General features: G+C 45.7%; 3 protein-coding genes across 3 annotated transcripts; 1 reads left to right on the forward strand and 2 right to left on the reverse strand.

Annotated features, from left to right (window-relative positions):
* Positions 1 to 6,553: 6,553 nt before the first annotated feature.
* LOC133920414 (putative invertase inhibitor) lies at positions 6,554 to 7,396 on the reverse strand. The gene has a single exon (XM_062365033.1). It carries the CDS (start codon positions 7,284 to 7,286, stop codon positions 6,693 to 6,695), a length of 594 nt encoding a protein of 197 aa, XP_062221017.1. The 5' UTR covers positions 7,287 to 7,396; the 3' UTR covers positions 6,554 to 6,692.
* A 407-nt stretch (positions 7,397 to 7,803) lies between these two features.
* Positions 7,804 to 12,602, forward strand: LOC133921507 (uncharacterized). Its single transcript, XM_062366422.1, has 14 exons — positions 7,804 to 8,035; positions 8,133 to 8,180; positions 8,821 to 8,881; positions 9,017 to 9,049; positions 9,302 to 9,426; positions 9,857 to 9,991; positions 10,215 to 10,291; positions 10,398 to 10,645; positions 10,962 to 11,018; positions 11,102 to 11,270; positions 11,422 to 11,479; positions 11,552 to 11,637; positions 11,720 to 11,776; positions 12,271 to 12,602. The coding sequence occupies exons 1-14, from the start codon at positions 7,903 to 7,905 to the stop codon at positions 12,343 to 12,345; spliced, it is 1,362 nt and encodes a 453-aa protein (XP_062222406.1). The 5' UTR covers positions 7,804 to 7,902; the 3' UTR covers positions 12,346 to 12,602.
* A 2,741-nt stretch (positions 12,603 to 15,343) lies between these two features.
* LOC133921508 (E3 ubiquitin-protein ligase ATL4-like) lies at positions 15,344 to 16,917 on the reverse strand. Its single transcript, XM_062366423.1, has one exon. The coding sequence runs from the start codon at positions 16,604 to 16,606 to the stop codon at positions 15,491 to 15,493; it is 1,116 nt and encodes a 371-aa protein (XP_062222407.1). The 5' UTR covers positions 16,607 to 16,917; the 3' UTR covers positions 15,344 to 15,490.
* Positions 16,918 to 25,679: the final 8,762 nt, after the last annotated feature.

Raw genomic sequence — 25,679 nt, forward strand, 5'->3', positions numbered from 1 at the left:
GATGGACCCCACAAGGGATCAGCGGTGAGGTGTTAGTTGGTGAAACGCCCGATGCTGCATTTGAGAGGGGGCGCGGCCTGACACTTTTGACCACTCCCCCCACGCCTGTTGTTAGTCCCTGCCAACTCCCGTCAGGGAGGTGTGGGGGCATTTAATGCGACAAGTCCTGTCGCACGTCATCCGGCGCGGCTTGGATATATCGTCGTCGGGCTTGAGGCATGTCGCCTGCCGCCCTGCTGTGTCAGGCTTGCTCTGACCGGGCGGACACGCGGGGTTGCTCGGTGGCTGCCCGGTGGGCCCCCTCTCTACTGCACCCGCTAAAAAGTGGCATGATAACGACAGGGCCGGTTGGGGACGCATTTTTAACCCCCGTAACATCAAGCTGCAGCTCATAATGGTTGCTTTCCATTTATAGCTCATGGGGACTCACGCCCTCCTTTCTGGACACACCAAGCCTCCCCGACGGGATATAAAAGGGGAGCGTACCCCGGAGAAAAGGGCAAACCCAGACGAAGACAAGTTCACGAAGTTCAACAGACACAGATAAGCTAACGAAGACAAGACACACCAAGCTCGAAGCCGAGCTGAGGTTCTCCAGGACCGAAACTCTAGACTTAAACAGAAATCCTTGTAACACAAGAGATCCACAGATAGGCATTTTCAGAGCATTAAATAGCATACACACATGAGTAGGGTGTTACGCTCCGTGCGGCCCGAACCTGTCTAAAATCCCCTGAGCATTTATTTCCTCTAGCATCCGATCATCCGCCCCGCCTGCAGCTCATTTACTCTCATTAATTTACGTACGAGGTAGATTCAGAATCATCCCCCCGGTCGAATCTCAAAGGGGGTCCCTTCGGACCCCGCTTAAGGAGTTCATCCTTCGACAGAACCCATTCCCACTCCAATTCAGTCTGAGATTTGAGAAGAAAAGTGAGTTGAGTTGATAGATTGGAAAACTGAGTACAAGTGAGCTAAACTCGATTCTTGAGCACTTGAATTCATCGACAAGAAGCTCATCGTCGTATTTGTTACTCTTGGAGCTTGAAACTCCTAGGCGACTAGGCGTCGCCCACGAGCACCTAAGGTTATGGTGTGCTGCAGGAAGTTTGTGAAGACAATTTTGCTTTTGCAAGGGAAGAAATCAAGAGTGGATGCCAATCTCAAGTGTTACCGAGCTTAGAGAGGAAAAAAGTTGAGAGAGACTTGACTCAAGTGTGACCGAGCTCCTCAATGGAGACATAGGAACCTCTATAAGAGGTGTCCAAACTTCGGGAAACAAATTTTGTTTCTCCTCTCTTGCTACCTTATTCTTGAGTTCTTGCTTTCCATTTGTGAATATTTACTAGATCTACTTGTTTGTGTGAAATTGTTTGTTGGTTCTCTGTGGGTCTACTTGAAATCATCATACGGAACACACGACTTCATTTGGTTTGAGCTAGAACTCATTCGGCGTACTTTAATTTCAGTTTCGAGCTCTTTCTCTGTCTGAACCCAGAAGTTTTGAATTGAACCCGGAACTTCCAATGAATAGTAATTTTGGAACTTTTAGATTAAACCTGGAACTTTCGATGAATACTATTTTCAGGATTATCAATTTGCTAGATTTGAATGATCTTTGTCGCCCTAGAATTGTAACATTCACATCTATTTAGGGTGATTGTGCATTAGTTGAGCCTAACGTATTTAGTATTTTCACTAGTGAAAAATCTGTTAGTTTCTTTTCCGCTGCAAGTTTAGACCAACGACAAAAGGGGACGATTTTTTTTTGTAAAAATGCCTATTCACCCCCCTTAGAGGATATAATTATCCTTTCATCGCCACCCTATTAGCTTCCACGAGCAAGGGTAAGATTCACTGAGCCAAACCTGCTTACTTCCACAGGGAGGAACATGCCTTCGGGGAGAAACCGATCCATCAATCACACTACCACAATCCCATGCCTAAATTAGATTTCCCCCAATTTTGCGGTGATTGGCCATGACTTTGGAGGAAACTATGTGAGTCTTACTTCCGAGTGTTTGGGATGGATAGAGAATCTTGGGTACATGTGGCCTCGATGCATTTCATTGGGGGCAGCTAGGTGGTTAGAGAACACTAATTTTTGGTTGGAGTTCCTAGCTTGGGAGGATTTTTTTGAGAGGATCAATGACAAATTCTAGGTCCGTCAAAATGGAACAGTAGCTGAGTATGTTGAGAAGTTTGAGGAGTTGATGTTTACCATGCTAGCTCACAATTCACAGTGGGATCCTATGTTTTTTGTCCCACAATTTGTTGATGGGTTGAAGGATGAAGTTAGAGCAGTTGTAATTTTGCATACAACAAAGGAGCTCGTTACTGCCATGTCGCTCACTATGTTGCAGGAGGAAGTTGTGGATGTGAGGCGGTGTAGAAGGGAGCTGATGGCTACGACCGTGAAAGGAGGGGCACGACAGGGCTATCCGTTGCCCACTCATGCGTGACCCAAACTGTTGGCGGCCATACCGACGGAAGATCGACGAGGCATGGAAGGTGTGCGTGCCTTGGGGAGCATGGAGGAGTGCTTGTACACTCTGCGAGCGTACTGGAGATCACATGGTTTGTGCTACACCTGTGGAGAGAAGTGGAGTGGCAAGAATCATCAATGCTTGAACACCGTGGAACTACAAGTGGTGGAGGAGCTGCTTCATGCATTGGAAGAAAGCAGTTACTCAAAGGAAGAAGCGATAAAGAATCAAGAGGTACCCGCTGAAGATTTGATGTTCATATTCAAGGAGGTTGTGTCAAGGTCTGAAATGCCCAGAACCTTACGGTTACAAGGGCTAATTCAGCAGCAAGAAGTCCTGATGCTCATCGATTCTAGCAGCTTGCGCAACTTTGTTAGCGAGGATGCTTCCCAATACTTGATAGGTATTACCCAAGCTCTTCAGCCAGCTCGCGTGCGCATAGCTGACGGTGGCATATGATCTGCAACTGGGAGGTTGGAGCTGAGACATTTTGTACCACGCCAAAGGTCTTGCCACTGGCTTGCTACAATGTCATTTTGGGCATCATTTGGTTAGAAGCTCACAACTCGATGGAAGTTCATTGACACCATAAGCAGATGTCCTTCAGGTACTAAGGTAGACCAATTCAATTGCAAGGTGTGGTGTCCAATCTCACTGGGTGTGCAGCCTTGAGTGGTGAATAGCTTTTGGGCTTGCAGAATCGGGGACCCATTGCCTAATCTATTTAGGGGTGTGCCTTGATGGAACTGAAGGAAGGCAAGCACCCGATTCCTAATAGCATTCAGCAACTGGTGCATCAGTTCAAGGCCCTCTTTGATGAACTAACTGAGTTGCCAATACAACAGCCATTTGATCATGTAGTACCGCTGTTGCCCGGGGCCTGACCAGTCAATTTACGGCCTTATCGCTACAGCTCGACTCAGAAAGATAAGACTCCAGTCCATTCATGATGCTGGTGCTCTTGGTGCAAAAGAAAGATGGGACTTGACGCTTTTGCATCGATTGCCGGCACCTCAATGCCATTACAGTCAAGAATCGATACCCTCTACCTGTGGTGGATGAATTGCTTGATGAATTGGCAACAATAGTGTGGTTCACTAGTTTAGACTTGCGTGCGGGCTACCATCAATCAGAATGAAGCTTGCCTACAAGTTCAAAACAACGTTCAAGACACACCAAGGACATTATGAGTTCAAGGTTATGGCTTACGGCCTCACGGGTGCGTTGGCGACATTCCAGGGCACCATGAATCTGATCATGGAACCTTTATTGTACAAAGGCGTCCTGATATTCATCGATGACATCCTAGTGTATAGCAACACTCTAGGTAGGCACAAGAGCTTATTATGGCAAGTCTTCATCATCCTTTAGCAACACTAGTTAAAGGTAAGCCTTCCAAGTGTTCGTTTGCAAGGAAGAAGCTCACTTACCTGGGACATGTTATCAGCGGCGAACAGGTAGCCACATATGAAAAGGATATCCTCGACGTCAAGACGTGGCCTGTGCCGGCCAGCATCAAGGAAGTCCGAGGATTCCTTGGACTAACGGGTGGGCCACTACTGCAAGTTCGTGCGGAGCTTCGGTGAAATCAGTCACCCCTTGATGAATCTCTTGAAGCATAACAATGCCTTCGTGTGGATAGCGGAGACAGAGGCATCATTTTACATGATGCAGCAGACGTTGATCACAACCCAGATTGGTGCTTTCCAATTTCGACAAACGATTCGTGATTGAAGCTGACGCCTCTGAGAAGGAAATTGACACCGTGTTGATGTAGGACAACCATCTGGTAGCGTTCATCAGTAAAGCTCTAGGACCCCGCACGTGTTGTTTGTCCATGTATGAGGAGGAAAGCTTAGCCATCCTCGTGGTGGTGGATTAGTAGAGACCGTATCTCCAACATTTGGAGTTCTTGATTTGCTCATATCAACGCAACATTGTCTATTTGGAACGGCAGCGTATTACTACACCTTGGTAGCAGAAACTTGTTATGAAGCTGTTAGGATTGAATTACCGATTGGTGGACAAGAAAGGGGTGGAAAACCATGGTGCCAATGCCTTGTCCCGCTACAGGTGCAACGAGGATGAAGAAGTGTTGGTCGTATATACCTGTGTGCCTACTTGGCTTGAGCAGGTTCAGGTTGGCTATCTCGCGAATACCATCGCTAAAGATTTTCTCACCAAATTGGTAGGAACAACATCTGAATCTGACCCCTTCCATTTGCAAAATGGGGTCTTGCGCTACAAAGGGCACGTGTGGGTGGGTCAAAATTCTCAGGTCCAACAAGAATTGTTGAAGGCCTTTCATACATGCACGGTGGGCGGTCACTCAGACATTGAAGCCACTTATCAGCACGCGAAACACTTGTTCGTGTGGCCTAATATGAAAAGGACAATGAAGCCATTTGTGGACAATTGCGATACTTACTAACGCGCCAAGACAGAGCGAGTGACGTACCCGAGATTTCTTCAACCTCTTCCAATACCTGAACATTCTTGGCAAGTCGTAAGACTGGACTTCATCGAAGGTTTGCCCCTCTCAAACCAGTCCAATTGCATCATAGTCATCATTGACAAATTCTTGAAGTATGCTCATTTCCTCCTGCTGCTTCATCCATTCACTACATTGACGATTGCCCAAGTGTACATGAACCATGTTTACAAATTGCACGGGTTGTCGCAGCCCATGATCTCATATAGCGATCGAATCTTTACCAGTACATTGTGGAAAGAACTTTTTCAGCTGGCAGGGACTCAATTGTGCATGAGCTCGGCTTGTCACCCGGAGACCGATGGGCAAACTGAACGAGTGAACCAGTGCTTGGAGATGTGCCTCCGCTATTTTGTGCACGTGTGTCCGACGATGGAGCCACTAGCTAGCTCTCGCCGAATTTTGGTATAATACCTCATACCATTATCCTCTCAGAAGAACTCCGTTTGAGGTCTTGTATGGATATCCATCGTGTCACTTTGTCATAGTGGATACATTAGTGTGTTTTGTGATGGATTTGGTTAATTAGATGCAGGACAGGGAGCTCATGACTAGGCTAGTAAAGTAGCACTTGATCTGCACTCAACAATGAATGAAGGTTCAAGTGGATAGGAAGCGGTTAGAGAGTGAATTTGCTGATGATGATTGGGCGTATCTGAAGATACAACCATATATCCAGGCGTCAGTGGCACGATGACTTAATCATAATCTTGCTTTTCATTATTTTGGTCTATTTCAGATGATGCAACGAATTGGAGCGGTGTGGTACAAATTGAAGCTATCGGATGTCTGCTTAGTGCACCCAGTGGTTCATGTCTCACTTCTGAAGAAGGCGCTTCATCCATCTGAGACATCAGAGGGCACTATCTCGGTGATTCATGAAGATTACAAAGGTGTCTAGGTGCCTGAGGCTGTGTTAGAGCGTCGTCTGTACAAGAAAGGCGCTGGAGTGATGGTCCAGGTGCGTGTTCGCTGGTCTGGTTTGCCGGATGTGGTCGTGACTTGGAATCGTTGTGGCAGCACTTCCTTAATGCTTCGGCTTGGGGACAAGCCGTCTGTGAAAGGGGAAGGAATATCAACACTGATGGCCCAGCAGAGGAGGAAGAATCAGAGACAGGAGAGGTAGCTGAGCTTGGGCCATGATGTGGGCTTGGAACGAGACGGCCCAACAAGAAATACAGCCCAACCGAGTGGCTGGTGTAGGCGTGTGTGTGGTTAAAGGGGAGAGAGTCCCCTGAGGAGAGCACGAACTTTTGAACTCTATTAGACCCAGAACCCCCAATTTCTCTCCGGATTATCCCGGATCCCTGCTTCTCTTCCCAGTCTACCGATCGTTCTTGTTACATATTTTTGTCCACTGTCCTCATACCATAAGTAAAGATGAGGCCGAAAGGCAAAAGTGCACTGCAGCCGGCAGCATGCCTTGCTTCCACTCAAGGCTCAGCGTCCCGCACAGCTAACACTCCACGTTCAAAGAACAAAAAGCGCGAGATAGATTCCAAGCAACTCGCCCACTACACCATATTGCACGCGAAACATGCAAGCTAGGCACTACACAATCGAACTCCATCGTCCACGGAAAACCAAAAAGACATTGAAAAAACAACACAAAAACCAAAAAGACATTGAAAAAACAAGACATTCTCTAGTAATGATACTCGTTAGAAGCTTATTATACCTGCAAGCCCATGATAAACACGTACAGTACAGAAGTATCAATCACTAATCCTTGGCGCCGACGATGGCGGCGACAGTAACGCCGCAACGGCGAGAGCGACGGTGGCCAGCTTCTTGAACTCGGAGTCCTCTGTGGCCAGCGGCGACGTGTCGTCGGCCTCGCCGAACGCGTCCTCGCACGTCCCAGGCGCGTCCAGCGCCGCGCTGAGCTGCGTGACCGCGTCCTGTGCGGCCTGATCGGCGCCCTCCGCGCCGCGGGCGAGGTCCCCGGCCGCCTGGCCGAGCTGGTCCACGGCGTCCGAGTACACCTCCGCGCAAACGGCGAGGCGGTCCCGCCTCCTCGCGTCCTTCTCCAGCGCGATCAGGGAGGCGATGCGCTCTGCCGTGGCGTTGGCCTTCACCTCGGCGATCCTGGCCGCGATGGCGGCGAGGCCCAGCGCGTCGGCGGCCGCGACGCTCGCCTTGTCGGCCCGGAACGTCTTGATGCAGTAGTCGTAGCCGATGGACGGGTGGCCGGCGGCGAAGGACCTGCACGTGTCTTCCAGTGTGGAGGATTTGCATGTATATACGATGAGCAGGAGGAAGAACACAGAGGAGAGCAGCTTCATGATGGCCTGAGAATGGTTGGCCATTTAGCTTGGTAGGTGTGTCTTCCGGTGGTGACTGGTGAGGTTTTGAGAATGTTTGATGAAGATGGTGTGTGCTTGTAAACAGCGTTTGGTGGCGGGCTCGTGGCAGGTCGTGCTGCTCGTGCAGACAGCGTCCGAGTGTAGAACGTTCGTATAGATGATGAAGAAAAAAAAAGGGATAGGTTCATTGATTGGGCCAGGAGATGCCGTATCGTAGCGTTCTGGGCTTCTCGGCCTAGTGAGCCCTGACCGGAGCGACCATCCACCATCTTGCCGGTACTTATTTTGAGAGCTAGTTATAGAATCTTCTATCATATATATATATTTAGACTATTTTTATAATGTTTTGAATTTAAGAGCAATAGAAAATAATATTTTGTGATTTTTAAGAGCAGTAATCTAGATGTGTGATTTTTCAAAATGGATGTCTATTTTCACAATTTTTCGATTAAAAAATATAAAACTAAAAAAAGTTCTACTTCTCCGACGGAAGGTCAGGTAAGTGCTGGTCGGCCCAAAAAGCAATCAAAACAGGCCCACTACCACAAACTGCTCAGGTCACTGCCGAGACGAGACGAGGCAGCTGCTTGCTCAGATCGGAGTTGCGGCGTCGGCTCCGATGGCGATCCGGCACTACTGGTTGATGGCCGCGGCGGCCGTCGGGTTCCGCCTCGTCCTGGTACTCTTTGGCGGCGACCTCCAACTCGCCTCCCGTCCCGAGGTCTCCACCCCGCTCACCTCCCTCCGCCGCCGTAAGTGCCTCCTCACTCCCCAACCTCCTCTAGACCCCCAACCGTCGTGTGGTCTCGCCGTAATTGGACTTTTGTTGCCCTCCTCTTTGTGTTGCAGTTGCGGAAGGCTACTGGCTGAAGCAGGCGTCCATGTCGCCGTACTCTGGTACGTTGCGCGCTCCCCTCCTTGCTCCCTTTACTTGACATTTGCATCTGAACTGGCGAACCATCGAGGTCGCGGTAGGGCGTGGTGTTATACTTGATACAAGCTAGCATAATATTTTGGAGGTTTGATTGAGTTCTACACTTCTACTGTTAATCTCCATTAAGCATTAGCTGCTGCAGTAAGTGGGTATTTGCAATGGACGAAATAGCACAGTGTGTGTTTTCAGTGGAAGAGAAAATATGAAGTATCACCTGTTTCAGAAAAAGTGAATTAGCCAAGAGTTGCTAATCATGCCTACTTAGGCCCTGTTTGTTTGGGATTCTCGAGGCTTATACTTCTCGGAAGCCACTGAAACAAACAGCCTGCTTTTACTGGCTTCTGGTTATGGTTTCTGATGAGCAAAATAAGTCTTTACTATTACAGAAGCCTGAGAAACCAGAAGCAAGTTTGGATGTGCTACTACTAGAAGTAGGTTTCTGGAGAAGGCACACCCTGTAGAAGCCCAAACAAACAGGGCCTTGGAGGTGCTTGTTGATGTTACATGGTTTATCACATACTTTGATTGGGCTCTTTGCAGTATTTTGACTTGTAGTATGAACTGGAAGGATGATTTATCTTGTGGATTAATTTGTCTTATCAGGTTCTATGTATCATGGTTCCCCTTTGCTGCTATTTGTTTTTGGTCCGTTAACTAAGAACAGGTATCAATCTCATTGCCTTGATGCTTCTATATCTTCACCTTCATTACTCCATCTATACCTTCACAGCGTTTGTCAGCTTGATGGAACCGCATTCGAATTGTTAACTTCTTAAAATAAAATTCCATGGTGTTACAGGTCTGATGGAAAACAGGCTCATATTTATTGCAGGTAAATAAGTTGGTCTGTACATTTTCATTACAACTAGTGCCTCTTTCTCTAATATTGACAGGTTGTTAATAGATAGTTAACTTCCACCAAAGAGGCAGTTCTTTTCTCAGACTGTTCCTTTTGTTTTATTTTGTATTAGCATACAATTCTCCAAACCAAATAAATAATTTTAATCCTCTGGTGTCTTCGGTGACTTTCTTAATTTGTTGGAGATCGTTTAATTTCAATTATACTCATCAATGCACGGCACAGTTTGATTTTTGTGGCTGTAGATTTTCTAGCTGCCATGCTCATCCGAGCTACTGGGCATAGACTCCAAATGACACGGAACAGAAGCTTCAAGTCACTTGACCTCACAAAAGCCGTTAATAATTCAGGTGAGTTGTAGCAGTTAGGGTTAAGTTGTTTTCCGTTATTGTCCCTCCTCATGGAATGTGTTTTATCAGATACTGGACAAAATTTGCCTTAGTTTGTTATTCTGTTTGCATCACTGTTCTACTTGTTTTTCCACAATATCAATATGATTTTATTTTGACAGTTTCTGGAAGACGGTGAACCTGTTTTGTTCCTTTTTATTGGAGGAATAAAGGAGCCACGTTTTTGTCTCATTGACTTGAAGTTGTATAGATCTATGCTTGCTTGATACTACCTATTTTGTTGTTGGTAAACTAGAAATGGACAGTCTATACTGGGACAGTAGAACAAAAATTCTTGCTCTTATTACTTAATTGTCTTATTCTTTCAGCTTGAGATTGCTTACTATTTGTTACACTGCTACTTATTATTCTATTGATACTTTTCTTGCAGCTAATGTAAGCGCTGGAGATGTTGCTTCTCTCATATATTTGTGGAACCCTTGGGCAATAGTCACTTGTGTGGGTTCATGTACATCACCAATCGAGAATTTAATGGTTGTGATAATGATATATGGAGCCTGTTCACGTAAGAGCAACAGTTAATTTTTCTCATTTAGAATCTGTAACTCAAATTTTTTATCCACTCATTTTCTTTTAGTTTCTAATTCGATCTGACATGGTATGTTAAAGGCCTTTTATTTGTCAAAGCATCATTTAGTTACATTTTCTTTGAAGTTGGGGCATTGAACATTGAGTAACCTAGAATTCCCAAGTTTGATGCTAATTAAAGCATCTTTATAAAATTATAGGTCTGGCTCCTCTTGCTGCCTTTGGATATGTTATGGCCGCACATCTCTCTCTTTATCCTGCAATTCTCATTGTTCCGGTTCGTGCCACAACCACTGTTTGAATTTCTTTTTCAGTTCAAATGTTTGATCATATCTGCCATTGACCTACATTGTTGGCTACTAAAAATACAACTCCTTTTTCAGGTCATTCTTTTGTTGGGGTATGGTCCAGATACTCCTCCAACAAAAGTATATCTTCTAAAAGGCTCAAGTGCCAGTAAAAATGGCATGCCAGACAATGATAAAAGAAATAACCTAAGAGCTGTTCAACAATTCTCATTGAAACCAGTGCTTCACTTCATATTTTGGGTGTTTATCTGGTCATGCTATGTGTTGCTATTGAGCAGCATAATTCTGAAGAAGTTTGGTGGCCTCCACGAGATGTTTGAAAAGTAAGATGCTTTGCTCTTTATTTTTGAGTGGAATGCATTTCTTTGGCGCCATCAAGTTATCTGAAACCGTGCGCTAGTTTGTCCTAAGCCTTCATAGCATCCAAGACGAATTTTTAGAGGAGTGGGCACAACTGTTGCTTAAGTTCATTTTGATATGTTAATATATTGCGCCATCCTAGTATGTACATTTTTCCCTGTCGTAGTAGTTCAATTTCAGATATTCTGTCAACTTCATTTTTAAGTTTCATCTCATAAATAGTTATTCTCATTTCCAAACACTGCTTACCAAATTACCTTTTTGGCTGTGGTTCTGCAGGACCTATGGTTTTATCCTTACAGTGAAGGACCTCTCACCAAATATTGGTGTTTTATGGTGAGTGTTTTTAAGAAAGAAAGATGTGTAATTAGCACTCAAGCATATTTCCATGCATCTCATGCATTTGAGAATTAATGCAGGTACTTCTTTGCTGAAGTCTTTGACTTCTTCAGAAATTTCTTTCTTATGGTCTTCAATATGAACATTATTTTTATGGTCTTACCATTGGCCATCCGTTTGAAGCATCGCCCGTGCTTTCTTGCGTTTGTTTACACAACAATTGTCGCGATGTTAAAATCTTATCCCTCGGTGAGTGTTTTTGTTATTTTGTATGATATATATTTCTAATAAATTTAGTCCCTTGGGTGCAAAAGAAGACAGCAGCCTTTTTATGCTTTGTGCGCTCCTTGTTTTCTTCTCAAATCTATTGATATGTTTCTTATTGCGATTCATCTTCAAGGCTGGAGATTCTGCTCTGTATCTAGGTCTTCTGGGCTTATTTGCCAACGAATTAGCAGGTAGCTAACACTTCATTACCTATTTTTTAATGGTTCCTAGAAAGTTAATTGCTTTATCTGTACATCTTGCAGAAATGCAGTTCACCTTCTTCTTATTTTTCGGATATGTTGGAGTGTGTCTCCTTAGCCCTGTCATGCACAATCTGTGGATCTGGAGGGTCTGTGCTTAACATGTTAATTCTTTTGCTTACTGGTAATGCAAATTTGTGTATATCATTACTTATCTGGCGTTTTCTTCAGGGCACTGGTAATGCAAATTTCTACTTTGCCACCGGTTTGGCTTATACTTGCCTCCAGGTAACCAGTACTGCCCTTGATATATTTGTTCCTTTTGTGACCATACCTGCCATTCCATTCCTGGCAATTGTTCCAGCAAAAACTTAAGCTATAAGGTCTACCTGTTTTTTTAAACTTATGTAGAATTCTGTGCAGGATTTTAGAAACTGTTTTGGGGCTTGAAACCAGAACCTAGCTAGATCATGTTTTTGTTTCCAGCCCCAGAACCGGTTTGGTCTGAAAATTCAATGTTTAAATTGAAACTTTTAAGATCCAATTGGGGAACTTGTGTGTTGGCCCATACACACATTATATTGAAGTTATTTGAACTGTTTGTGCGTTGGTTACTGTTTCTCTGCCGCTAAAGCTGGTTTCTGGCAGTTTTTGAAACTCTAATGCATGCTGAGTGCTAAGCGGTTGTAACTTGTAAGATGGCAATTTCTCTGAATAACCGAAGTCCTAGATCTGTTCCTCTCTATATCATGATCATAAATTATTGTTTGTCAATTTTGCAGACTGTACTGGTCGTCGAGAGTGTAAGTTCAATGATAAAGCATGACAGAAAGCTAAGACAACTTGTGACAACTTAATTTCGCCCATGGGATTCTCAGAAGCTTGACAACTCCGAAGGTTTTCTTGCGATTTTGTTTCTGGTGCTGTTGGATGCAAACGGCTGGCCTTCTGGAGCTGTTGCATGCAAACGGCTAGTCATTTTGGAGCTTGGAGTAGATGTAGTTATGTAGGATGATGTATTGTACCACCCACATTTGTACAATATGAAGACCACAATTCTTTTACAAAGATTAACGGAACACAACAGGGCTCTCCATCGGCCTAATTCTGCTCAGCACCGAACTTCGCTATGGATTCTGTGATTTCAACGATCTGGCTTGGTTAAATTGGACCCTTCTACAATTTGTACCCGTATGTCTGCTAGATCAAGATGGAAATTAAGAACATAACATGCGCTTGCCTTTGGATACCTCTGTTTTGCACAGTCAACATATAGATGTTGTCTAATTTTGTTCCACACTCTTAAAGCCAAGGCCATTATTATCCACACGTTGCAGTTCGTTGTGAACGGAAACGCATGCCTGCTCTCCGGTGCTTTTACCCTTGACGAATCCTTTTCCTTGCAGGTGCAGAAAAATGTATAAATTTTTCTTTTGCCGGGGATACGTAGCACTGCCAATACTACCAGTAAGTGTACTGAACTTCGTTAATGGTCACACCAATAAAATCGGCCCAGTTGCTATTTTAGTCCACCTAAATGACACCATAACGGAGCTGGAAATCCTGCCGGCTGCTCATCAGATGGCCTCGACTGACTCCCGAGCAGTTTCCCGTTGGCTGCGAAAAGCCATGCGCGCGCATGTCATCTCAGCTCTTGCGTGGTCTCGCGGATTTTGCGTGTGCGTGCGTGTTTCAGATGCCGAGGGCAAGAGAGATCGCTACAGCGACAGTATCACCTAGTCGTGGGCGAAGTAGGCAACCGAACTGAACCGGCTGCTAATGGCCGTCGTCGATGGTGTCGCGCCTTCCGTCTGCAACTTGTGCGCCGGAGCACGTACCCGGAGACCGCTGAATGGTCGACGTCTGGTTCCCTTTCGGTAACTGTTTTGTTGCTGTGTAGCTTCATGCAACGTCAGGGTCGGGGTTGAAGAACGATCACATACAGGACTAGACAACAAAATAGCGGCGAAAGCGATCGCATTCAACAGACACTGTAGTAGTAGCCTCTTTCTCTAGACGAGGAGTGTCACGCTGAGCAGATGTGCATCCATGTGTTCTCTCAAGTGCCAGAGTTCTCGCACAGGGGAAACCTTCAATCCTTCGTCACTTCCATTCCGTAATACACAGGCAGAGCAGAGCATGCATGCTACTCTTTCGTGCTTCCTTGTTTTCATCCAAGAAGTTGGACTGTTCGACCGACTGGCCAGTGGTCACTGGACCCATGTTGGTCGTCGAGAGTTAAGGCCTCTGCGCAGTGCGGCCCAGCTCTGCCGCAGCGTCCGAGCTCGCTGCGAGTACCACTACGACGTGTCCGCATGGAGGCAGCCATGGCCAGAAGCCCCGCCCTGTGCAACGTGCATGGAGAGCATACACTACTACACTAGGAGGCAGGCACACGCATGGGGGTACAGTCAAACCGACGCTCGATCACGTCGCGGTATTTAATCCCCCAACTACCCGTTCAGCCGCATTATGCTGCTCATTCACCTCTATTACTGCGAAGCAGGGGGCTGGCGTCCTGTGGATCCGTCCCTGCTCGTGCTACCGTAGCGCAATCGGAGCATGGACGACAAGGATTCATTCGCATTCCTGCACACACGCGGACTCCGCATTTTTTACTGGACCGATGATTGAATGGAGTTGTTCCATAAGGCCATAAGGCAAAATAGCTTCAGAGGCTACGAGTATAAGTGGATATTTAATAAGTAGTTTTAAATTAATACTTAGTTTATTTTTAAATTTAATTAAGTAAGAGTGAATGTTTAATATTTTTTTTAGTTTTAGATCAAGGCTAGCAACGGCCGAGTGACTGAGGTAGGAAGCGGAGTTAATGGCCGGCCGAGCCCGAGCGAAGCGAGCGAGCATTCATTCATTCGAGGCGACTGAGGTTAGTGAGGTAGTGAGGTGCGGTTGGTAGCAACCCTCCCTCCCTCCACCCTTGCCTTGCCTGCCACTGCGATCGCTGCTCCAGACCATCCACAAATTCAATGCGTCGCCATGCCGTGCCTCGCTGCTCTCAGCCTCAGCAGTGTGTTTGGTGGCTGGCTAGTGCCATTTTCTCAGGTATCGCCAAGTACGACAACGTTCGATCACCGGTCGATGACAACTAGGTCCACATCGATCGGTCGAGACGAGTATCAGTACACTTCAACGCAACGAGATCCATCAGGTACACGTCAACCCAGCCAAATTCATAAACAGTCCGGATATAAACGAGGATCCAGGCTTCTGTCAAGTTGGTGGTCGATGCCATGACGACCTGAGGATCCGGCCACGGCTAGTCAATATAGTCACATTATTTAACGTGCTGGCCAATGCAACCTAGTCAAATTAGTCCACAATTAGAAAATCCTTTTTACAAAACCGAAAATCAGATTATAAAATAGGAATAAATTTCTTAATACAAAACAGGAAATCACACATTATAAAATAAGAATACTGACTACTGTGAAATCTCTATTAAAACAAGAAAACACTCGTTCTGAAATCGAAAAACCGACGAATGGTATATATATAAAATTCTACTACTTGTCTCGATTTGTCTTGATCTCGAACAATGGTAGAAACGGCCACGGAATTCGCAGTCACATGAAAGGATCACCAGCCCTGCCCTCAATTCCGCGTGCTCCCGGCCCGGCCGGCCCATCCACATATCGGACACGTATGACTGAGTCTGCGGCGCACTACGGCCATGGATGGATTCAACACAGGTGACAACCACACGCGCACCACCACCACGGCACCACCTGCGGCGACCCAAACAGCTACTAGCCACAGGAGGAAGGAGCACGTTGCCGCACGGTTTTCCCTGCCTGCTGGTGTTCGCTCAAATTCCAAAATCGCATTGCATTGCAGTGCAGCTCCAGAAAACGAACAAATCGATCAATGGAAGCTTCGGAGACGCTAAGCTCACCTGGATTCTTGTTTTTACAACGGAGTCCTAAAATACTCATATGGAAGGAGTTGATGAAAAAAATCCCTCGTGAGGTCACGTAATTACAACTATACGCCGACGATCCAACGGTACAGGGACACGAAGCCCGGCTCCTCCTCGTCCGGCGCGCGGGACATGGCGCCCGCCGCCTCGGGGTCCCAGCGCCATGAGTCGTCGTGCCGGAGGCTGTGGTGGCCCTGGCTCCACCGCGCGTCGTCGTGGCGGTGGCTGTGGTGGCCCTGGCTCCACCGCCCGCTCCACCGCCCGGAGAGGGACGACGCCGACGAGGCGAGGCGGTCGACGTACTCGCGCAGCCACCCGCGCGATCCCGCCGCCTCGGCGAGCGTTTCGCCGGGGGTTGACGGCGCGGCCGCGGCTGGGGTCGCGGACTTCACCGCTGCCGCGGCGGGGCGCGCGATGCGGGCCACGACGGCCTCGACCTCCTCGTTGACGCGGTAGTCGAAGGAGCCGAGAGAGTAGGTGCGGCAGTCGTCGCCCGCGGCGGACGAGCGGCGGTTGCTGACGCTGCCGATCTCGACGCGGAAGCTCCTGGAGTTGTTGTTGCTGCTCATCCGCGAGTCGAGCGGCTCCTGCCCCGCGGCGGCGGTGGGCGGGAGGGGCGGGTGCGGGAGCGAGACGTCGGCGCGGCAGAGCGGGCAGGACAGGGTGGTGCGGAGCCAGGCGTCGACGCAGGCGGCGTGGAACGCGTGATGACACGCCGGGAGCAGCCGCAGCTCGGCGTCGGGCGAGAACGGAGAGAGGCAGACGGCGCAGTCGGGGGAGCTCTTGGGCAGGGCCGCCAGCGCCGACGCCATCGTGAACAGCGGCAGCGACGCGATCAGACGCTCCTTTTCGTCGTCCACCTCCGCCTCCACCTGCTCCCTCCCCGCTGCGGCGGCGCTCCTCCTCGCCAACTGCGCCCCCGCCTCCGCCTCCGCCACTGCCTCGGACGCGCCGCGTGCCCTGGGGAGCGGGCTAGGGGCCGGATGCGACGACGACGGGCGGGCGATGCAGCGAAGCAGGAAGTGGATCGAGACGGAGGCGAAGAAAACGAACGCCAGCAGCGCCGCGATGATGAGCAGCGAGGGGGAGAGGTTGAACGACGACGGCGACGGCGATGGCAATGAAGGCGGAATGGTGGCGGCGAACGGGTCGCCGGCGACCGGCGGCGGGAGGGCGGCCATGAGGAGTTGCAGCCGCAACCCACGAGAGGGTGGTGTGTTTAAGGCGGCCTGCCGGGTGTGTGGCCTCGTGCCTTTTATTTATGATTTTGGGGTGCGTGGCGCGTCGTGGTGGACGGGGCCAGCAGCAGCAGCCATTGCCAAGAGGTGAGGTGAGGTGAGGTGGGGTGGAAACGGGGGAGCGAAATACGTCTACTGCTACTGCTGCTAGTGGTAGATCACAGGAAGCTGAGGGCGTGACACCTTTTCAGATTTCCCCTCTCCAACTTTTGTTGTTCATGGCTTGTCTTCGTTAATCATCTTACTTTGGGAGGTGACGTGGACCGAAATTGCACAGGGAAAGTCAATCGGCCGTGGTTTAACCGATGACTCACCCTATCGCTCTTGTTAATTACCCCCCATGTGGGTCAAAATGAACTTTCTTGATGCTGGCTATCGTAATTTCCAGGGGATTGTGGCTCGCTCTACTTACTCTACTTACGACACAGTTTTCGAAGATTGTAGGGTCAAGTCTTTTTAAACTTTGACTATCGATGTCACCATGAACGTCGCGACTGAACAGATGAAAACATATATGTGTTTGGAAAATGATCAAACCATATTCCATGTAATCTTAAAAATGATTCCTATGTCTAGGTAAAGGAGATGGTGTGTAAGTTAGCACATCCAAATTGGGGAAGTGTTGTGATCTCGAAAAATATGCAATATGATAGTTGCCAAGTCTACAACATACATCTTTATGAAAGTAACTTTCAGAAAGAGGAGTGGCTTTGATTTTCCTTCAAAGTAAAGTATAGTATTTACCGAGTATATTATGGTGTCCATTTCCCTTGAACTGAACTCAAGATGAGTTACACCATGCATGCATTTTGATCAGATAATATAGGCACTTCGGTCATTTGACAAAGCAAGTCATCCCTTCAGAGCACAATCTTGAAACTGCATTGGCAGCTTGTCCTGCAAAGTAATCAATCGCTATCTAGTATCTATCATCATCCGGGGCAAGCAAAGTGTCACAGCTCACAACACAGAAAAGGGTAACGATCTACTAAAGAAGAACAAGATAACAGAACTGGAACATGACACAGAAAATAAATAAGAAGTTAAAATGATTGTTCCAACTCATGCATTGTTCCCTTTCGATCAATGTCTTGATCCTTCACAGAGATGAGAAGTGAGGACTCTCACGGGGCATACGGGCTAGGGCACAACGATTACAACTTGCCGGCTCGGGTTCGAGTCATTCAGAAGCCGAGGGACGTCTTCCCCACGGTGTAGTTCAGTTTTCTTTTGCTAAGCAACTCGTCAATATCAGCATTAGATTCAATTGCCCCTATCTAGGATAATGTCGACCATAAAAAATTGAGCCGTACAGATGGAGAAAGGAACCATCTGATTTTGGGGGTCTACAGCCAGCTTTTCGATCAAACACAACCCATGGGGCTTACTTGGGAAGCTGCTGTGCTCCTCAAAAAGGCCGGGCTCAGGGGGCTTCAGGAAGAAGCTGATCAAGCCCTTTTCAATCATACACATCCCTGCGTCGCTAAGAGCACGATCGAGCTAGAATAACAGCACCGACAAAATATTGGTTGAAGCAGAGTTAATTCTCGATCAAATCGGCCATGAATACGCATCAAATCGTTAGCAGTAGTTGTGTCGAGTGTGCTGTTAAACCCTATAGCGAGATCTAACGGAGTGACGATGTCGCTTGCGGTTTAATTAATTAATCCATGCAAATGCATGTAGTAAGTTTTTTTTTTCTGTCAAGTTGCGAGATTAAACGGCGGCCGTGGGGTAGCATCAGATCGATCGAGCAGAAGTACCCTGAGCAACGTAATGCCCTGCTGGTACGTTTTCAGTACGTGCCATGCTGCTGCCATAACATCTCGTGCCCGGGAATTTATGAACTCCATCAGAAACCTATCAACCTCGAAGGACCTTTGTTTTTATTGGAAATAATAGCATTTTTAGATTTAATTTAATTTTAGATATAATGTAAACATAAATAGATGCAGATAATCAATTATCGATTAGCTCGGACGAGTTCCGACAAGATTCGAATAAAATCGACTAGAATTCGATCAACCCCAATTAACCTTGATTAGATACTCGAGAAGGATCTTGACTAGCTCACTCGAAAAATGTATCGAATAAAACACTTTAGTAGTATATCGACTAGTTCACTCGATTAAATACTTGAATAGGATTGCAACGTACATACTTGATGTCGATGTGAGATGCAAAAGCCCCCATAATATCGATGCAGTAGGCGATGACGAAGATAAAGTAGTCGAAGTTGATCTTGACGTAGTAGATGACGACGATGGTGGCAATGTAGACAAAGTAGCACATAATGATGTAGAGAAAGCAGATCGTGAGTAGTCACGATGATCGCTTCCTAAAAACCTTATTCGCTCTCTCCCGGTGCAGGATCCCAAGAGCGACGGGTTCCGGAGACCGGCTCTCCCGTTCGTCGATGCACACCGACGCAGTGGGATGAGGTAGTCTACGTGCGACGGCGCAACAAAGAGAAATTGGTAAAACCTAATTGCGAATATGCAACTCACGTCTCACTTTTGTGTGGCGGCTGACAGATATATATAGAGGGTGAGTTGTGCGGTTGAGACGCACTACGATCGGAGTTGGTTACGTCACCACAATCGGAGTCTTGACCAGCACGATTTCTATATATTTATTTATTTACCCACGCAACAAAAAAAAATAAAACTGCAAAAGAAAGTCGGACATGCGCAAGTAATTGGACCTGAGTTTCACGGACTATTCACGCAAATGCCATGCGCCCGCACCCTCCGCCCCTGCCTTGGCCATGGTCCGGCCCGGCCTGGCCCAACCAGGCGAGAGAGCGTGCACACACGAATGTTCTTTTAATCATCTCATCCACATATGCTAAGTAGATAGATGAGAGAAATCTTTTTAAGTTGGTCTTCATCCACATCCACTAATAAGGTGGGACTAAAAAAACACACCTCCCTCACATGGTTGTGTCTTTAAGATTTATTTGGAATTATACAAATATAATGGGCTAAACCCATATATTCTAATAATCTTTCACCATATCTCAAAGTCCCACGAAGATTTGTCTTTTTCTCAATTCTATTTGATATATCAGTGTTTCAGTGGAGACTGTTAAGTTGAACATCCAACTAGAATATCAAGCTACACTCATTTACAACTTAGACATTGCATTAAGCCTTGAATTGCATGTCTTGTGCAAATAAGTTTCACTTGAAGTTATAACTAATACTTGGCTGCCAGTAGGCTACCCCCGCTGGTGGAGCATATAATTCATACTCCATGGTCTTTTATGAGTTTATTAGAGATCACCCAAATCTCATAGACTGCGATCAACAGTCAGACTCATATATGTGTGCTTTTTCAAGAATACCTTGTAGGTTAGCACATTCGCTAATTGAAAGGACAACGATATCATCTAGAGGGGGTGAATAGGTATTTTTATAAAAAAAATCGTCATTCCCTTTTACCGTTGGTCTAAACTTGTAGTGAAAAATAAACTACAAGATTTTTTACAAGTGAAAGTTCTAAATATGCTAGGCTCTACTATTGCAAAATCACCCTAAGTAAGTGTAAAAGTTACAATCCTAGCGTGATAAAAATTATTCAAAACTAGCAAAAGATATGTAAGAAAACTCTAGTTGAAAACCCAGTTCACCGGAGGTTCCAGGTTCAATCCAGAACTTTCGGATTCAGATATGATTATACAGAATTAAGAGTTTCCAAGTATAATCTGGAGCTTCCAGGTTCAGTAGAGAATGAACTCGAAACTAAAGTTAACTGATGTCTAAGGAGTTCTAGCTCAAACCAAGTGAAGTCGTGTGTTTCAAATGATGATTCTAAGTAGATCTATGGAGAAATTACAATTAATTTCACATGAGCAGGTAGATCGAGCAATATACATAAATGTTGAGCAAGAACTCAAGAACAATAAAACAAAAGAGAAGACACGTGATTTGTTTTCTGAAGTTCGGACACCTCCACTAGAGGTTCCTATGTCACCGTTGAGGGGCTCGGTCACATTTGAGCCATGTCTCTCTCCTCTCTAAGCTCGGTCACACTTGAGCTTGGGTTTTTCCTCTTGATTTTTCCCTCCTGGAGGCGAAATCGAAGCCTTCACAAACTTCCCGCGACACATCACAACCTTAGGTACTCGACAGTGATGCCTAGCCACCTAGGGGATTGAATCCCCAAGAGTAACAAATGCTTCGTGAACTTTTTGCCGATGAACTCGAGTGGTCAAGATAGGATTTAGCTCACTTACACTCAATCTTTCAACCTAACTCACTTTTCTTCTCAAAACTCACACTAAATATAATGGGGAGAAATTCTTTTGGCTCTAGAATGTTTTTCTTTCGTGACCAAGCAGTAGCAAACAAGGGTGAGGTGAAGGGGTATTTATACCCTTTCCCCCAAAACTAGATGTTACAGGTTTTTCTGGCCTAACTCGGATACTTTGGGTTCAACCTATAACCTCAGGTAAAAAAATTTAGACCTTAACTGAGCACCTCTGCTCAGAGCAAAGTCCGGAGACTCTGGTAACCTGGAGTATCCGAATCAACCCAGAACATCCGGATAAAACACTTAGGAGGCCCTAACATACCACTTGACTCGGAGCTAAACCTAGAGTATCCGGGTCAGCCCGGAACATTCGAGTTCAGTACAGCTGACCGTCTAAAAACGACGATAACTTTTGATCCCGAAGTTCGATTTTGACAATTTTGGACTCTACGAAAAGCTTATTCAGAGGGCAACACATCCCAATTGCATTCATGGTCCTAAACACATTTGAGCAAACTAGAAACACTCCAAAACTCAATTTAGACACTTCCACACTTACACATCGGATTTCTAAAGCGAACTCTCACTTTGGGTTGATTAGAAACTCTTGAGCATTGAGACAAACCAAATCTCACATTGCATCCCTCTTAATAGTGCGATATACCTGTACTCAAATTTAAAAGTAAAACTCGTTTGAACAAATTTAAGCCTTTGAATACCTTCAAGTACTGTTTTTTTTTCTTTCAAACCTTGAGGGTTGCCAACTTATATATCGTATTCACTCCATCTCTTCTTGCTAACAGCTCAACATAATCCTTGGAGTCAGGATATTATATATCCATATTGTGTAAGTCTTGTGAGTACCTTCGTACTCAGAATGCTGCCCTTAAGTTGATGTAGGTACTCCAGCTGCTGAGGAAGGGGCAGTGTTCGGCTACTTTGTGCTTGCCGATCAGGGTGGCGGGCAGAAGTAGTGCATCCTACTCCTAAGCTCGAGCTTTTGGAGTGGAGCCTAAGGGCATATGGCTCCACTCTCTTTTGTTGTCTAGTTTATTCTTTCCTAGCTCGCTTTTGTTATAAATTATTGGAATCAGTTGCATGCTTAATTTTTGTAATATAAATATTTATTACTTGCTTTTTATTAAGCTATATTGTGATGTACTATGTTGGAGGCATGTGTTTCGATATTTTGGCACAAAACACGTGCCGGGACTACTGGAACATGATTCTGGTTAATCGTTGAGGTTGGATTATGAATAATGATCCTTCTGATGATTAATTAGAATATTGTTTGGACGGTTCCTCACACTGGCGGTCAGACTGTAGCTAGGCTCGGTCAGACCGCGGTTTGGTTAGACCACGGGGATGATGGTTAGACTGAAATCCATAAAAAGATTTTTGGGCTCTGGCGGTCGGATCGACGTTATGTCGGTAGTAAGATCGCCGACCAACGGTCAGACCGTGAGCCTGAGGTGGTCAAACCGCTTGGGAACATAGAGTTTTAGGTTCTAAACATCTCTAGCGGTCAGATCGACGGATCAACAGCGGTCAGATCACCAGGAGTATGTTCTCCCGGTTCGAAAGGTTTCTAAGTGCAATCTTTTAGGAACAAACTTTCCATTCAACATAGTGATAACTATAAACATGTAAGATGCTCCAATTGTGCAACATTACAACGATATTTACAAGTTCTCAAAAAGTTCAGGATACTCGGAGTGGATTTTATCTTCACGCTCCCAAGTTACTTCATCCTCGATGTGGTTGCTCCATTGAATTTTGATGAACTTAATAGAGTGTCGTCGAGTCTTGCATTTCACTTCATCCAATATTCGAACTGGTTGGTCGTAATATGAGAGATCCGGTTGTAATTCTTGATTTGCAACTTCAATGACTTCGGTTGGAACTTGGAGGCATTTCTTCAGTTGCGAGACGTGGAACACATTGTGAATAGCGGAGAGGGATGGTGGTAACTCCAACTAGTAGGCCACCTCTCCACATCAAGCAATAATTTGGAAATGCCCTACATAGCAAGGCGCCAACTTCCCTCGGACTTGAAAGTGTCGAACCCTTTGAGAGGCGATACCTTAAGATATACAAAGTCCCCAATACAAAATGCAAGTTCTCATCTACGGCGGTCTGCATAGATCTTCTGGCATGACTGAGCCATGAGGAGACAATTGCGAATAGCCCGGACATGCTCTTCTGCCTCTTTGACCAAATCTAGGCCTAAAAAAACCCTTTCGCTAGATTTGGACCAATTCAACGGCGTTCAGCACCTTTGGCCATAGAGAGCTTCAAACGACGACATTTCAATGCTCGACTAATAACTATTGTTGTAGGAGAACTCGGCGAATGACAAGTAAATTTCTCACTTCTTCCCATATGTGAGAGCACAAGCTCACAATATGTCTTCTAGAATCTGATTCATTCTCTTGGTTTGACCATCGATTTAAGGGTGGTAGGCGGTGCTATGGAAGAGCTCGGTTCCCATATCTTCATGAAGGCTATTCCAGAAATGAGAAGTGAACTAAGTGCCTCAATCAGAAATGATCTTCTTTGGAATCCTATAAAGGCAAATAATCCAGTGAGATACAACTCGGTATAATCCTTTGCATTGTATCGAGTCTTTAGTGGGAGGAAATGTGCTGACATAGTGAGTCGATCCATGATGACCCAAATTGAGTCATAACCTTGAAAGGTCTTCGACAACCTGGTAATGAAATCTATACCAATCTCCTTCCACTTCTAGGAGAGAATAGACAATGGTTGGAGCGTATCGGCCAGCTTAAGATGCTCGATCTTTACTCTTCGGCATACATCACACTCGACAACATATCAAGCGATTTCTCGCTTCATGCGAGTCCACAAGAATCTCAACTTGAGGTCTTGGTACATCTTGTACTCCCCAGATGAATAGATAACAAAGAATCATGAGTTTCATCCAGAATCTTCTTCCTCAGTGCCTCAACCTTCGGAACAACTAGTCTCTTCTCAAACCATAGGACATCCTGTTCATCCTTAGAAAAACAGGTAGCCTTTCCCTCCTTTACTTTATCCCGAATTCGAGACATGCACTTGTCATTCTTTTAAGATTCTTTGATCTCATCCAGGAGGGTATATTTGATTTCCAAGTTTGTAAGAAATCTCTCTGAGACTATTTTGAGTCCAAGCCTTCAGAATTCATCATAAAATATGGTATTTTCGGGCTTGACCATAAGACAATTGCATCGAACCTTTCAACTCAGTGCATCGGCGACCACATTCGCCTTGCCAGGATAATAATGAACTTCTAGCTCATAGTCTTTGATTAACTTGAGCCATCTTATTTGTCTCATGTTCAGATCAGCTTGAGTGAAGATGTATTTGAGACTTTTGTGGTCCGTATAGATACGACACATATTTTCTAGTAGATAGTGACACCAAATCTTCAAAGCATGCACAACTGTTGTAAGCTCTAAGTCATGGGTTGTGTAGTTCTCCTCATGGCGCTTCAACAGGTGTGAGGCATACGCAACAATCTGACCTTCTTGCATGAGGACACATCCGAGACCTATGCGGGAAGTGTCGCAATAGACATCAAAACCCTTGTCCACTTTAAGCTGAGCAAGAACATGAGTGGTCGTGAGCAGTTTCTTCAAAGTTTGGAAAGCTGACTCATATTCACTCGACCACTCGAATACACTTCCTTGTTTCAATAGCTCAATCATTGGCTTGGCAATATTGGAGAAGTTCTCGATGAACCAGCGGTAATAACCCACAAGTTCGAAAAAACTTTGGATGTCGGTGACATTCTTCGATTGAACCCAATTCAGAACTTCTTGCACCTTGCTCGGGTCAATGACAGCATCTTTCTCGAATAAAATATGCCCCAGAAAAGTGATTTCTTTGAGCCAAAACTCGCATTTGTTGTACTTGACATAGAGTTGGTGATCTCGAAGTCGGCTAAGAACAACATGGAGATGCTCATAATGTTCTGCTTCAGTCTTGGAGTATATAAGAATATCGTCGATGAAAACCACAACAAATTTGTCGAGTTCTTCCATAAAGACTGTGTTCATCAAGTATATAAAGAACGTCGGTGCATTAGTCAACCTAAAGGACATGACGGTGAACTCATAATACCTGTAACATGTAGAGAACATCGTCTTTGAAATATCCTCTAGTTGGACCTTTATTTGGTGATAGCCCGATCTCAAATCAACTTTAGAGAAAATTCGAGCACCGGTCAATTGATCAAACAAAATATCAATCCAAGGAATTGGATATTTGTTCTTAACAGTGACCTTATTCAATGGATGGTAATCAACACACATCCGAAGAGTTTGATTATTTTTCGTCACAAAGAGCACCAAGCATCCCTAGGGTGAGAAGCTCGGACAGATGAAATCCTTTGAGAGCAACTTCTAAAACTGCTTCTTCAACTCTGTCAATTCCTTTGGAAGCATCTTATAAGACCTCTTCAAAATTGTGGCCGTACTGAGCAAAAGCTCAATAGAGAATTCCACTGCTCGGCTGGGTGGTATTCCTGGTAGTTCTTCTAGAAAGACTTCAGGAAACTCATATACGACAAGAATATTCAGGAGATCCGTGGCTGTGGCAACCTTCAGGGCATACAAGTGGAGACCATCCTCTCCAAGGTGAAGAGAAATCTGCACACCACTTGGATTCTTGAGAGAAACCACCCTCTTGGCGCAATCAATACGAGCACCATATTGGGTCAACCAATTCATTCCTAATATGACATCCACTCCTCTAGTATCTA

Source organism: Phragmites australis, chromosome 6 (assembly GCF_958298935.1).
Source record: "Phragmites australis chromosome 6, lpPhrAust1.1, whole genome shotgun sequence".
In the NCBI taxonomy this organism is placed as follows: Eukaryota; Viridiplantae; Streptophyta; class Magnoliopsida; order Poales; family Poaceae; genus Phragmites; species Phragmites australis.

Excerpts from the sequence above, each read along its gene's own strand:
- LOC133920414 (XM_062365033.1), bottom strand. The coding sequence starts at position 7,286 with ATGGCCAACCATTCTCAGGCCATCATGAAGCTGCTCTCCTCTGTGTTC.
- LOC133921507 (XM_062366422.1), top strand. The coding sequence starts at position 7,903 with ATGGCGATCCGGCACTACTGGTTGATGGCCGCGGCGGCCGTCGGGTTC. Across the intron at positions 8,036-8,132 it reads GCTCACCTCCCTCCGCCGCC|TTGCGGAAGGCTACTGGCTG; the intron begins GTAAGTGCCTCC and ends TTTGTGTTGCAG. Across the intron at positions 10,292-10,397 it reads CTGCAATTCTCATTGTTCCG|GTCATTCTTTTGTTGGGGTA; the intron begins GTTCGTGCCACA and ends CTCCTTTTTCAG.
- LOC133921508 (XM_062366423.1), bottom strand. The coding sequence starts at position 16,606 with ATGGCCGCCCTCCCGCCGCCGGTCGCCGGCGACCCGTTCGCCGCCACC.